This window comes from Bufo gargarizans, chromosome 9 (genome assembly GCF_014858855.1).
Source record: "Bufo gargarizans isolate SCDJY-AF-19 chromosome 9, ASM1485885v1, whole genome shotgun sequence".
Taxonomy (NCBI): Eukaryota; Metazoa; Chordata; class Amphibia; order Anura; family Bufonidae; genus Bufo; species Bufo gargarizans.
Window position 1 is genome coordinate 189,332,348 of NC_058088.1, and position 12,120 is coordinate 189,344,467.

At 48.6% G+C, this 12,120-nt stretch overlaps 1 protein-coding gene across 2 annotated transcripts in view; it reads left to right on the plus strand.

The window, feature by feature from the left end:
• The first annotated feature begins 451 nt into the window (after nucleotides 1–451).
• The window catches only part of LOC122919408 (multidrug and toxin extrusion protein 1-like), a 41,638-nt gene continuing 29,969 nt past the window's right edge, over nucleotides 452–12,120 (plus strand). The window contains exons 1-2 of one of the 2 annotated variants that reach the window (XM_044268418.1): nucleotides 452–524; nucleotides 10,358–10,533. In XM_044268418.1, coding sequence (XP_044124353.1) covers nucleotides 481–524; nucleotides 10,358–10,533 — 220 coding nt within the window. In that variant the 5' untranslated portion in view covers nucleotides 452–480. Of the gene's footprint in view, nucleotides 525–8,899; nucleotides 9,162–10,357; nucleotides 10,534–12,120 lie in introns of those variants that run through there. The other variant, XM_044268419.1, reaches the window with a different exon arrangement.

The following is a 12,120-nucleotide window of genomic DNA, read 5'->3' on the forward strand; positions in this document are numbered from 1 at the left end:
TTTTGCAAAAAGGTACGAGAAATCGGCGGAAGTTGTGAAAGCTTCATCCGTGTCGCTATGTTCCACCTCAGAGTCTTCTTGAGAACGTTGCGTTTCCTGGGAGCTTGGCATTTTGAGATGGGATGTTGGCGCAAAACTAGGATTTTTTTTCGTGAACTTCACGCTATCTCCTTTAGCAGGGGTGGATCTTTGGGGTTGACCTGCCCTCTTTGATCACATCTTTTCCGCTACTTGACCATTTTGTCAATTAGTGTTGGCAAGTGATAGCTAGTTGGTTTTGGGCACAAGATTAGGGTCCCATGGGTATTCACACCATAATGAGTCCAGACATATCAGAGCATTGAAGCCCTAGATTGCTAAAAGAAAAGGATATTCTGGCAGCTTGTAGAAGTTGGAGTAGTAGAATAATATAGATGGTCACTAGATGGCAGTGTGCGACTGTAGCCAGAGGAAGATGGTGTCCTATGAAAGCCTTCAGCAATGTCCGAAATCTCAGAGGTTCCACCAGACAGATTACAAAAAAGGTGAGTGGTATTGTCACCCTCCGGATCACAGATGTTGCGGCTGTCACTTGTAGGGATTCCTTTTCTGATCGGTAGGGTGGTGGGTGAGTGGGGGGGGGGGGGGGGGAATGGGACGAGCGCCGGAGTCCTTTTGTAATTGAATGCACGCTAGTTCTCTGCAGTAATAACCATCCCACTCCCATGGACCTCCACGCTGCAGTTGGTATAGAAGCACCTGTCCTCCAGTCGGGGTGCAGGGCACGTGGATGTGTACCGGAGGTGAGTTTCAGCTGGGCAGCAGGGCCAGCAGATGGCCGCCTGGTGCTTGAAGAAGATGTCTTCCCTCCGTGTCCCCCTTCCTCCGCCCCTCACCCTGCGGTCTTGTGTGTCCATATTTGGCGGTTGCGGGGCGCTGGATGGGTCCCGCCCTGGTGGTTATGGATGCTGTCACTGCAACTAAGTCGGTTGGCGCCTACCTAGTAGGTGGTTTTGTGAGTGGAAGTCCTCTATGTATGGAGGGTTCTAGTATCCGTTCTTGCTGGCCATTGCTCGACCGTTCCGTAGCGCGGCAGAAGTGCGGCAGAAATTTAGGCCGGGGATTTTCCGGTCTTATTAGGCCTACGCTCTGGGGAGTCCCGGAGCGTCACTTTTCGTAGCGGGACAGGACGCAGCGGGTATCTGTGGGCCAGCTGGGGTGTTGGGACCCAGGAAAAATGTAAGATGGCTTGCGATGGGGACCTGAGGTGAGGAGCTCAGTCAGAAGTCGTCCTTCTTGCTCAGCTGAGTAAACCGTGTGTTGCGCCGCTGTTCCCCTGCTTAGTACCGCGGTTCCGGGCTCCCTGTTCAGCGGTGATCTGCTGGCCGGTGCTTCCCATTTCACCACTGCAGTCCTGGGCTTTGTCTGTGTGGGTGCTGTTGTTCTGGGATCTGCTCCACAGTTTGCTCTCAGCCCTGGCCACAGCATGCTTGCTGTTTATTCCTGCTGCACTTCCTTAAGGGGCGGTGCACGTCACTTCCTGGGCTTTGTGGCTTAGGTCGTGTGACCTCGCTGACCTATCCTAGCCCTCCTGTGCATATATAAGTGGCTCAGCCCCCTTCCCAGATTCCTCAGTGTCAAGGTCCTTGTGCTCTGCTAAGGCTACTGATAACCACTTGTGTTCCTGACTCGTATTTGTGTTTTTGGATTCTGCTTCCTGTCTGATCCCTGCCTGCTTGCCTTGACTCTCCTGTTGCCGATCCGGATTGCCTGACCTGTACCTGTGCCGCCTCCCCTGACCTTTCGCCTGTCTGACTACGCCTCTGCCTCATCCTTCGGTCCGTGCACTGTTGCTCCTGGTAATGACTCCGCCTGCCTGACTACATCCTGTACTGTCGGTACCTTTCCCTGGTACCTCCTGGTCCGCCTGGACCAGGTGCCTTGTGTCCCTATCCTCCTCAAGAGGTAGCGACCTGGTGTTCCCCTTGGGAAAATCTATCCCGACCATCAGGGTACTGTGAAGAATACTGTGAATAATCGAGGGGTTCACTTAGACAACACCCTTAGAGGAGGTAGGACACGTGGCACAGTGGGTTCACACCCGCTGGTTCGTGACAGTACACTGAGGCCATGGACCCCACTGGTCACCCCAATCCTGTCGTTCAGGAATTGTTACATGAAGTGAGGAGTCAGAGCGAACGTCAGGATGTCATGATGCAGTTCATGCATAATATTGCTGCTCATCTGGATGCAATTTCTTCTCCAGTTACTGCAATTCCCACACCGGTGAATCCGGATTTGTGTGCGGCTCACTGTGCAACTCCCTTTGCCATCCCTCTATGGTGGAGATCCAAAAACCTGTCGTGGATTCCTGAACCAGTGCCTAATCCACTTTGAGTTGCATGGCTAGAAGTTCCCCACTGAGCAGTCCAAGGTTGCCTTCCTTGTGTCCCTGCTGTCTGATGAGGCACTTGCTTGGGCAAATCCTATTTGGGAACATGGAGGTCCAGAGACCACTAATCTGCAGACTTTCCTGGCTACCTTCCGGCTGGTCTTTGAAGAGCCTGGTCGCACGTCCTCTGCTGCATTAGCTCTGCTGCATCTACGACAGGGTTCCTTGTCTGTGGGTCAGTACGCCATGCAGTTTCATAACCTGGCTGCCGAACTTGCATGGAACAATGAGGCTCAACTGGCAGTGTTCTGGGAGGGCCACTCTGACCGAATTAAGGATGAATTAGCTGGTCGCGACCGTCCATCTACTCTGAATGACCTGATCACCTTGGCCACAAGGATAGATATGCTTTTCATAGAACATTCTAAGGAGGTTGCATGCACCAGAAGACCACCTCGTTTGGCTCCATCCTTCCAGAAGCAGGTTCTTCATCTAGTGTCCACCCCATCTGAAGAGCCCATTCAAATAGAGTGCTTTTGATTATCTGACCAGGAACGTTTACGCCGCAAAAAGCAGAGAACCTGTGTCTGTATTGTGGAGGCAAGGCCCACTTTGTGCGTAATTGTCCACAGAAGCCAGGAAAACGCCAATGTCTAGGATCAGTTGGAGAGGTGGTCCTAGACAAGAAGAAGACCTCTCCGAAACTTTCAGTTCCGGTGACTCTCTCTCTCACAAGGTAGTCACACTGTCTGTGCCTGCATTCTTGGACTCTGGGTCAGCTGGTAACTTCATTCAGCAAGCTCTGGTCCATCAGTACCAGCTTCCTACCATCCGTCTAGAAAAGCCTCTGTCAGTGGCTTCCGTAAATGGACTGTCACTTTCCTGAACCTGTGCTTCTGTTACTATGCCCCTTAAGTTGCAAATAGGGGTTCTGCATTCAGAGATTATCTCCTTCTATGTGCTGCCAGCGTCCGTGAATCCGGTTATCCTTGGTCTTCCCTGGCTGCGTCAGCATACTCCAATTCTGGACTGGCATTCCGGTCAGATTCTGTGTTGGGGATCTTCCTGCCGGTCCACCTGCTTATCAGGTCCGACCAGCTTCCTCGTCTGCTGTACCTGAAGATCTGCCTGGACTTCCGCAGCGGTATATCAGTATTGCGGATGTCTTCAGTAAGAAAGAGGCAGAGACCCTGCCTCCTCATCGTCCTTATGATTGTCCGATTGACCTTCTGCCTGGCGCCACTCCTCCATGCGGTCGAGTCTATTCACTCTCACTTCCTGAGACCCAAGCGATGTCTGATTACATCAAGGAGAATCTCGAGAGGGGGTTTATCAGGAAATCTTCTTCACTAGCCGGTGCCGAGTTCTTCTTTGTGCAGAAAAAGATGGATCCTTACGGCCCTGTGTCGACTATCAAGGTCCGAATAAGGTCACGGTCAAGAATCGATACCCTCTTCCGCTAATCTCCGAACTCTTTGACAGGATCCGGGGAGCTAAAGTCTTCACAAAATTCAACCTGCGCAGCGCATACAACCTTATCCGCATTCGAGAGGGCGATGAGTGGAAGACTGCTTTCAACACTCATGATGGACACTATGAGTATCTCGTCATGCCCTTCGGTCTGTGCAATGCTCCCGCGGTATTCCAGGAGTTGGTAAACGATATCTCCCGGGACCTGCTATATGTCTGCTTGATAGTGTACCTGGACGAAATACTGATCTATTCTCCACTCACCGGAGGCATGTACGTTTGGTTTTACAGCGGTTGAAGAGAGAATTAACTTTATGCCAAACTCGAGAAATGTATCTCTGAAAAATCTACTGTACCGTTCCTGGAATACATAATCTCGGATGCCGGGTTGCAGATGGATCCTAAAAAATGTTATGGACTGGCCCCGCCCACAGGGTCTTCGTGCTACACAGCGCTTCCTTGAATTTGCTCATTTCTATCGTCAGTTCATCCCAAATTTTTCATCTCTTACATTTTCGATCTTCTCTTTTACTAAGAAAGGGGTGAATGCCAGAGACTGGACTCCTGAGGCAGAGGCCTTTGCTTCTGCACCTGTTCTGCATTATCCCAATGTCTCCCGCCAATTCCTTTAAGAAGTGGACGCCTCCTCCATAGGAGCCAGTGCTGTTTTACTACAGAAAGGTTCCAAGGGCAAGATGTTTACATGTGGATTCTTCTCCGAGCTCTTCTTCCCTGCTGATAGGAACTACTGTATAGGAGACAGGGAGCTTCTGGCCATAAAACTTGCCTTGGAGGAGTGGCGTTATCTGTTAGAGGGGGCCCAGCATCCAGTGATAATCTTCACAGACCACAAGAACCTTACACATCTGCAGACAGTCTGAACCCTCGCCAAGCCAGATGGGCACTCTTCTTCTCCCGTTTTAATTTTGAGCTATACTTTCGGTCAGCCGAGAAGAACATCAAGGCGGATGCTCTGTCTCAGTCATCTGACTTCTCCGACCAGCAGGAGGAGCCCCAGGTACATTGTAGATCCTGCTCGCTTGATTACAGTGGCTCCTGTCCTGGTAAAAGATATCCCTCCTGGGAGGCCCAACTTCAAACTGTCTGGTCACCCAGGGATCCGCAAGACCACAGAACTTTTGTCTCGCCATTACTGGTGGCCCACACTGTCTAAGGATGTACGTGATTATGTGTCTTCCTGCACCATCTGTGCTCAGAATAAAGTCTCCAGGACCAAACCACCCGGGCTGTTGTTACCCCTTCCAGTTCCTGATGCCCCATAGCAACACATTGCCATGGACTTTGTTACAGAGCTGCCCTCTTCTGCCGGATGTACAGCGATCTGGGTGGTCGTGGACCGCTTCTCCAAGATGACGCACTTCGTTCCTTTGCCCTCGGTTGCTGAACTTGCTAAACTGTTCGTGAGACACATATTCCGCTTGCATCGATTTACCTTGGCATATTGTTTTAGATCGCGGAGTCCAGTTTACCTCTAAGCTCTGGAGAGCTCTTTGCCGGCTGCTCGAAATTGAGCTGGACTTCCCTTGTCTTATCATCACCAGACCAACGGGTAAGTAGAGCCGGTCAATCAATTATTAGAGAACTATCTCCGGCAATTTGTTTCAGCCCAACACGACAACTGGGTACAATTACTACATTGGGCAAAATTCTCCTATAACAACCACACTAGTGAGTCTATTGGATCCCCTCCGTTCTTTGTCGTTTATGGACAACACCCTCGTACTCCTCTCCCTGTTCCTACATCTTCTGGGGTACCAGCTGTGGATTCCTCTTTCAGGGATTTTTTGAAGATTTGGCGTGACACCAAGGACTGCATCAACAAAGCGGTGAAAACTGCCTCAGTTCTCGTCTGGAGATAAGTAAGGTATGGCTCTCCTTTAAAAACATCCGCTTAAGGGTTCCCAGTTGCAGGTTTGCTCCTAGATTCCTTGGACCCTTTGAAGTATTGAGGAGGATCAACCAAGTGACATACAAGTTATGTCTGCCTCTCTCTCCGCATATTCCTAATGCCTTCTATGTGTCCTTGCTAAAACCGGTAGTCCTTAAATCGCTTCTCGATGCCTCCTTCTACTCCAACTCCGGTATCTGAAGATTCCCATTTCACCGCTGCAGTCCTGGGCTCTGTCTGTGTGGGTGCTGTTGTTCTGGATCCGCTCCACAATTATCTCTCAGCCCTGGCCACAGCATGCTTGCTGTTTGTTTCTGCTGCACTTCCTTAAGGGCTGGCGCGCATCACTTCCTGGGCTTTGTGGCGTAAGTCATGTGAACTCGCTGACCTATCCTAGATCTCCTGTGCATATATATAAGTGGCTCAGCCCTCTTCACAGATGCCTCAGCGTCAAGGTCCTTGTGCTTTGCTAAGGCTCCTGATAACCACTTGTGTTCCTGACTCGTATTTGTGTTATTGGATTCTGCTTCCCGTCTGATCCCTGCCTGCTAGCCTTGACTCTCCTGTTGTGATCCGGATTGCCTGACCTGTACCTGTGCCGCCTGCCCTTACCTTTCGTCTGTCTGACTGCGACTCCACCTGCCTGACTATGCCTCTACTTCCGGGACCTTTCCCTGGTACCTCCTGGTCCGCCTGGCTAGCTGCCTCCTTAGAGGAGGTAGGATACGTGGCACAGTGGGTTCACACCCGCTGGTTTGTGACAGGCAGAAGGTAAAGCGTGGCCAAGGTGTCAACGTTGACACCACGGCCCTGTGTCAGCATATGCAGCGTCACCATAAAGTTGCCTGGGAGAACCTGATGTGGTGGTCCAGCCTGCCGCAGCAACCTCTGCATCACCCAGTGGCACGTACCCGGCTTCAGGCAGTCAAGACTCCACCACCTCAGCCGAAGGAAGCTGTCTGTCCTTCCCATCATCTGCTGGTCCTGAAGCTCCTGCTCCTCCTACTCCTCGTCAATCATTCCGTCAGCAATCGATCACCGAAGCGATTGCCAAGAGACAACAATATGCGTGCACTCATCCAACGGTGCAGAAGTTGAACGTGCTCCTGTCCAAGTTGTTGGTGCTGCAGTCCCTCCCTTTCCAAGTGGTGAACTCTGTATCTTTCAGAGAACTGATGGCTTATGCCGAGCCGAGGTGGAGAGTCCCAAGCCGTCATTTCTTTGCCAAAAAGGCAGTACCAGCCCTTCACACACATGTAGAACAGAACGTGGGCCAGTCCTTGAGCCTGTCGGTGTCTGCCAAAGTTCAAAGCAGTGCTGACGTGTGGAGCTGTAACTACGGTCAGAGACAATACATGTCCTTTGCGGCCCACTGGGTGAATGTGGTTCAGCCACACCAGCAACTTGGCCAGGTGACGCCGCCTCAGCCTCCACGTTGTCATGCCGTTAGTCCTGCGACAATCTCCGCCTCTGCCTCCTCCTCCTCCACCGTTTCCTCAGCCTCCGCTGCAGGGACAATTGACAGTGCCCCTCCAGCATACCACATGTGCAGGGCACGGCGGTGTCACGTTGTTCTGCACCTCGTTTGCCTGAGCGAACAGAGTCACATAGGGAAGGAACTGCTCCGTGTCCTTAAGCAAGAAATCGAATCCTGTCTTTCTCCATGACAACTCAAAATCGGAAACAGGGTGACCGGCAACAGGAAGAACATCGTGCAAGGAGGGCTGAGCCATGCGCCCTGCGTGGCACACGTGTTCAATCTGGTTGTCAAGCGGTTCATGAAGTCTTCCACCCATCTGCAAGACATCCTAAAAATGGCCAGGAAACTTTGCATGCACTTCAGCCACCCGTACACTGCAAAGCACACCTTCCTTGAGCTGTAGCGGCAGAACGGCATCCCCCAACATAGGCTGATATGCAACGTTTCCACCAGTTGGAATTCCACCCTCCATATGTTGGACCGACTATACGAACAGAGAAAGTCCATAAACTATTTCTTGATGATACAGGCGGACAGAGGTACTCCCCTGTGTAACTTCGATGTCAGCCAGTGGCAGCTCATGCGTGACACCTGCCGTTTGCTCAGGCTTTTTGAGGAGGCCACGTTATTTGTCAGTTGCCAGGAGTACGGAATGAACAACGTCATTCCACTGCTTCATGTCCTGGAACAGATGCTGGTAAATCTGGCTGGTCAGTGGACTGAAGACGTGGCGCCTAGATCTCACGGCCACATGAGCCCTGTGGGGGCTGAACTGGAGGAGGACATTGGATCACAAGCAATGTGCAGCCAAATGGGTGGTTTTTCTACTCAGCTGACAGGAGAGGAGGAGCAGCCGGAGGAGCTACAGGGCGATGAGGAAGACGAGGCGGAGGACCTAGAAACACAGTGGCAGTATGAAGTGGATATGGAGGCAGGGAGTCCCTCCGAGTCACTTGCACAAATGGCCCGATGCATGATCACTTGCTTGTGTAGTGACAGCTGAATTGTCACCATTCGGCAGAGGGATGACTTCTGTCTCTCCACCTTATTGGACCCTCGCTACTGGTCCAAAATGGGGGCCTTTTTACACCCGCTGAGAGAGAGGACAAACTGAACTACTATAGAGACATCCTATGTAGTGAGTTGGCCACTGCCTATCTGCGCCATCGTCCATCCTCTCGCAGGTCTGACCGGGGGGGGCCTCTGCACTCACGTTCCTCTGCCATGGCTGCTGTGGCAAGGTGGGGGGGGGGGGGGTAGGAGCAGTTCCAGCTCCATCAGCACCAACTTGAGTCTAGAGTCGCTGATGAGCAGCTTTCTTCGCCCGCCTAGTGAAGAAACTACACACCAGTAGCAGCAGATAGACCTGGAGCAGGACCTGAACCAGCAGGTGGTTGCATACTTGGACAGCACCCTGCCACCCCACATTGAAGATCCGCTGGACTACTGGGAAGCCAAACTGGACTTGTGGCCACAACTAGCAGAGTTTGCCCTGGAAAAGCTGCCCTGCCCGGCCATAGTTACCCCAAGAAGAACTCTCCTATCCACCCAAAATGTGGAGAGACTGAGCTTTTAGTTTTTTCCTTGTTAATAAATTGGCACAAATTTCTAACATTCTGTCTTTGCTTTGTCATCATGGGGGCTGGGGGCAGAACAATTAGGGATTTCTTTTTATATTTTAGCACAAGGAGCAAGATTACAAAGTGTGAAAAAAGTGAAAGGGGCTGAAGACTTTCCGAACGCACTATCTATTAGGTTCACATAAGGCAGCTCTGCAGCTTGGCATGGGGAGAGCGGAGGAGGGGCATGGGTAGACCTCAAAAATATACGGAGGAGGGGACTCTCCTCCCAGCAAGGAGAAAATCCTTTACAACCTCTGCCCTGCATTAAGAACAGACAGATCCTCTGCGCGTCCAGGGACCGGCTGAAAAGTAAGCGCCTGTTGCTGCCCCTGCCCGTCTCTGCCCTCTCTCTGTCTCTTCTGCCCTTGGGGTATGACATCACTGTCAGGTTTATTGATGCAGCTTTGGACGCCGGAGCCAGGATCTGCTTTTTATACTTTCTTTCCTTTTTACAATTCACGCCTGATTTTGGCATTCAGAAACTGCATGCAGAAACCTGACTGTGTGGGCATACCCTTAGGGAACAGCGCACCCGGCCATTCCCCCAATTGACTTCCATTCTTTAAAATCTATAGCCTGTAGTGATTTCATAATACTGTGGCTGCCCTAAACCGCCCCTCCCCTGAGACCCTGGCACGATCACATCCCGCCGTATAATAGGTGTCACTTAAAGGGGTCCTCCGCTTTGGGCAATCCATTTTTGGATGATGAAAGAGCATCCTGCGCCTGGGACCCTTAGTGATCAGCTGCAATCAGTCAGGGCTCAATTCTCTTGCAGCGCCACCACAGGTGACACAGAGAATTACACAGTTCATACTGAAGACACAGTGGTGCTGGGTCCTCCAGGGAGAGGCAGGTCCTAAAGATCTCCAGTTTGTTGTATGTGTATATGAATGTCAGCTCTGCAGCAGCATAATTCTGCTTCCAAGTTAATAATAATAATAGAAATGTTAGTTATTATTTATCGTTTATATATATATATATATATTTTTAAGGGAACACAACAGAATATTCGTCTTCTGTATATTATTTGAGATTGGAGTGGGGGCTTTGAAGTTTTTAGGGTAATGCAGCAGCGACGCTCCTTCCCCCGACATCTCATGTTTTAATTCATTTACATGGCTCTCTGCAGTAGAGTTCAGATCCATCCCTTCCCTTAGGCGCCCTGACTAAGCGACTCCCTGCCTTTCCTCATTGATATAATGAAATCAAATAACACCATTGACTATAGCTCCCATCATTGCCGCATATGAAGAAAATTGAGCAGTGCGGCTCAGACGGGAGCTGGATTTATGTCATCATGCAGTTCTACAAAAAAAAAACTATTAAGGGGGAAGGAACCAATTTAATAAGCAACTACAGAACAAATAAGGTATTGGCACCCTGCTTTTCCAGGATTCTGAATGGTGTGTTCTAAGGAGCATGCTGGGAGTGGTAGTTCCACAAGTTGTTTTCTCTTGTTGACTGTCTTATATCTAGAATTTAACACTGTAATATCCCAACAGTAATGGACAAGGAGGAGGAAGAAGAGACAAACCGGGAAGAGACGAGTATTGCTGCCAGAGAGGGCAAGACCGAGACCGATCCAGACGCCACAGGATGTATACAGAAGATACAACGTATTTCACCGCGATCAGTCCTCCAGGAGATGCACAAGATCATCATATTAGCCGGACCGGCGGTAAATAACCGGACCACAACTAATCCCAGACCACAATGCGGCATATATTCTATATTCCTGTACATAGGAGCAGTATTATAGTAGTTATAGTCTTGTACATAGGAGCAGTATTATAGTATTTATATTCTTGTACATAGGAGCAGTATTATAGTAGTTATATTCTTGTACATAGGAGCAGTATTATAGTAGTTATATTCTTGTACATAGGAGCAGTATTATAGTAGATATAGTCTTGTACATAGGAGGCAGTATTATAGTAGTTATATTCTTGTACACAGGAGGCAGTATTATGGTAGTTATATTCTTGTACATAGGAGCAGTATTATAGTAGTTATATTCTGGTACATAGGAGCAGTATTATAGTAGTTCTATTCTTGTACATAGGAGCAGTATTATAGTAGTTATATTCTTGTACATAGGAGGCAGTATTATAGTAGTTATATTCTTGTACATAGGAGCAGTATTATAGTAGTTATATTCTTGTACATAGGGGGGCAGTATTATAGTAGTTATATTCTTGTACATAGGAGGCAGTATTATAGTAGTTATATTCTTGTACATAGGAGCAGTATTATAGTAGTTATATTCTTGTACATAGGAGCAGTATTATAGTAGTTATATTCTTGTACATAGGAGGCAGTATTATAGTAGTTATATTCTTGTACATAGGAGGCAGTATTATAGTAGTTATATTCTTGTACATAGGAGCAGTATTATAGTAGTTATATTCTTGTACATAGGAGGCAGTATTATAGTAGTTATATTCTTGTACATAGGAGCAGTATTATAGTAGTTATATTCTTGTACATGGGAGCAGTATTATAGTAGTTATATTCTTGTACATAGGAGCAGTATTATAGTAGTTATATTCTTGTACATAGGAGCAGTATTATAGTAGTTATATTCCTGTACATAGGAGCAGTATTATAGTAGTTATATTCTTGTACATAGGAGGCAGTATTATAGTAGTTATATTCTAATACATAGGAGGCAGTATTATAGTAGATATATTCTTGTACATAGGAGCAGTATTATAGTAGTTATATTCTTGTACATAGGAGCAGTATTATAATAGTTATATTCTTGTACATAGAAGCAGTATTATAGTAGTTATATTCTTGTACATAGGGGGCAGTATTATAGTAGTTATATTCTTGTACATAGGAACAGTATTATAGCATAGTATAGTCTGACCCTTTTGTTGTCGAGGAGGTATGCAATAATTATATCCCCTCTCCCTTTTCAGGACCCATGCCTGCTAGGTCGAGCTTACATGTGCATGGAGGGTAGGAAGGCACAGCTATGTAATGTGTATATCCAGCCCAGGAATAACCTGATACAGGGACAGTATTCACACTGGAAGATCAGCACTGGCCAAACCTGTTTGTCTGAATACAGGAAAGGGAGGAGAGATTTAGTTTAGGCCTATGTTGGGAAAAAAAAACTTAGGCCTCTTTCACACGAGTGTGACGGATTAGGTCCGGATGCGTTCAGGGTGCGTTCAGTGAAACGTGCACCATTTTGCGAGCAAGTTCAGTCAATTTTGTCTGCAATTGCGTTCAGCTGAACAGTTTTTTCTACGCGAGT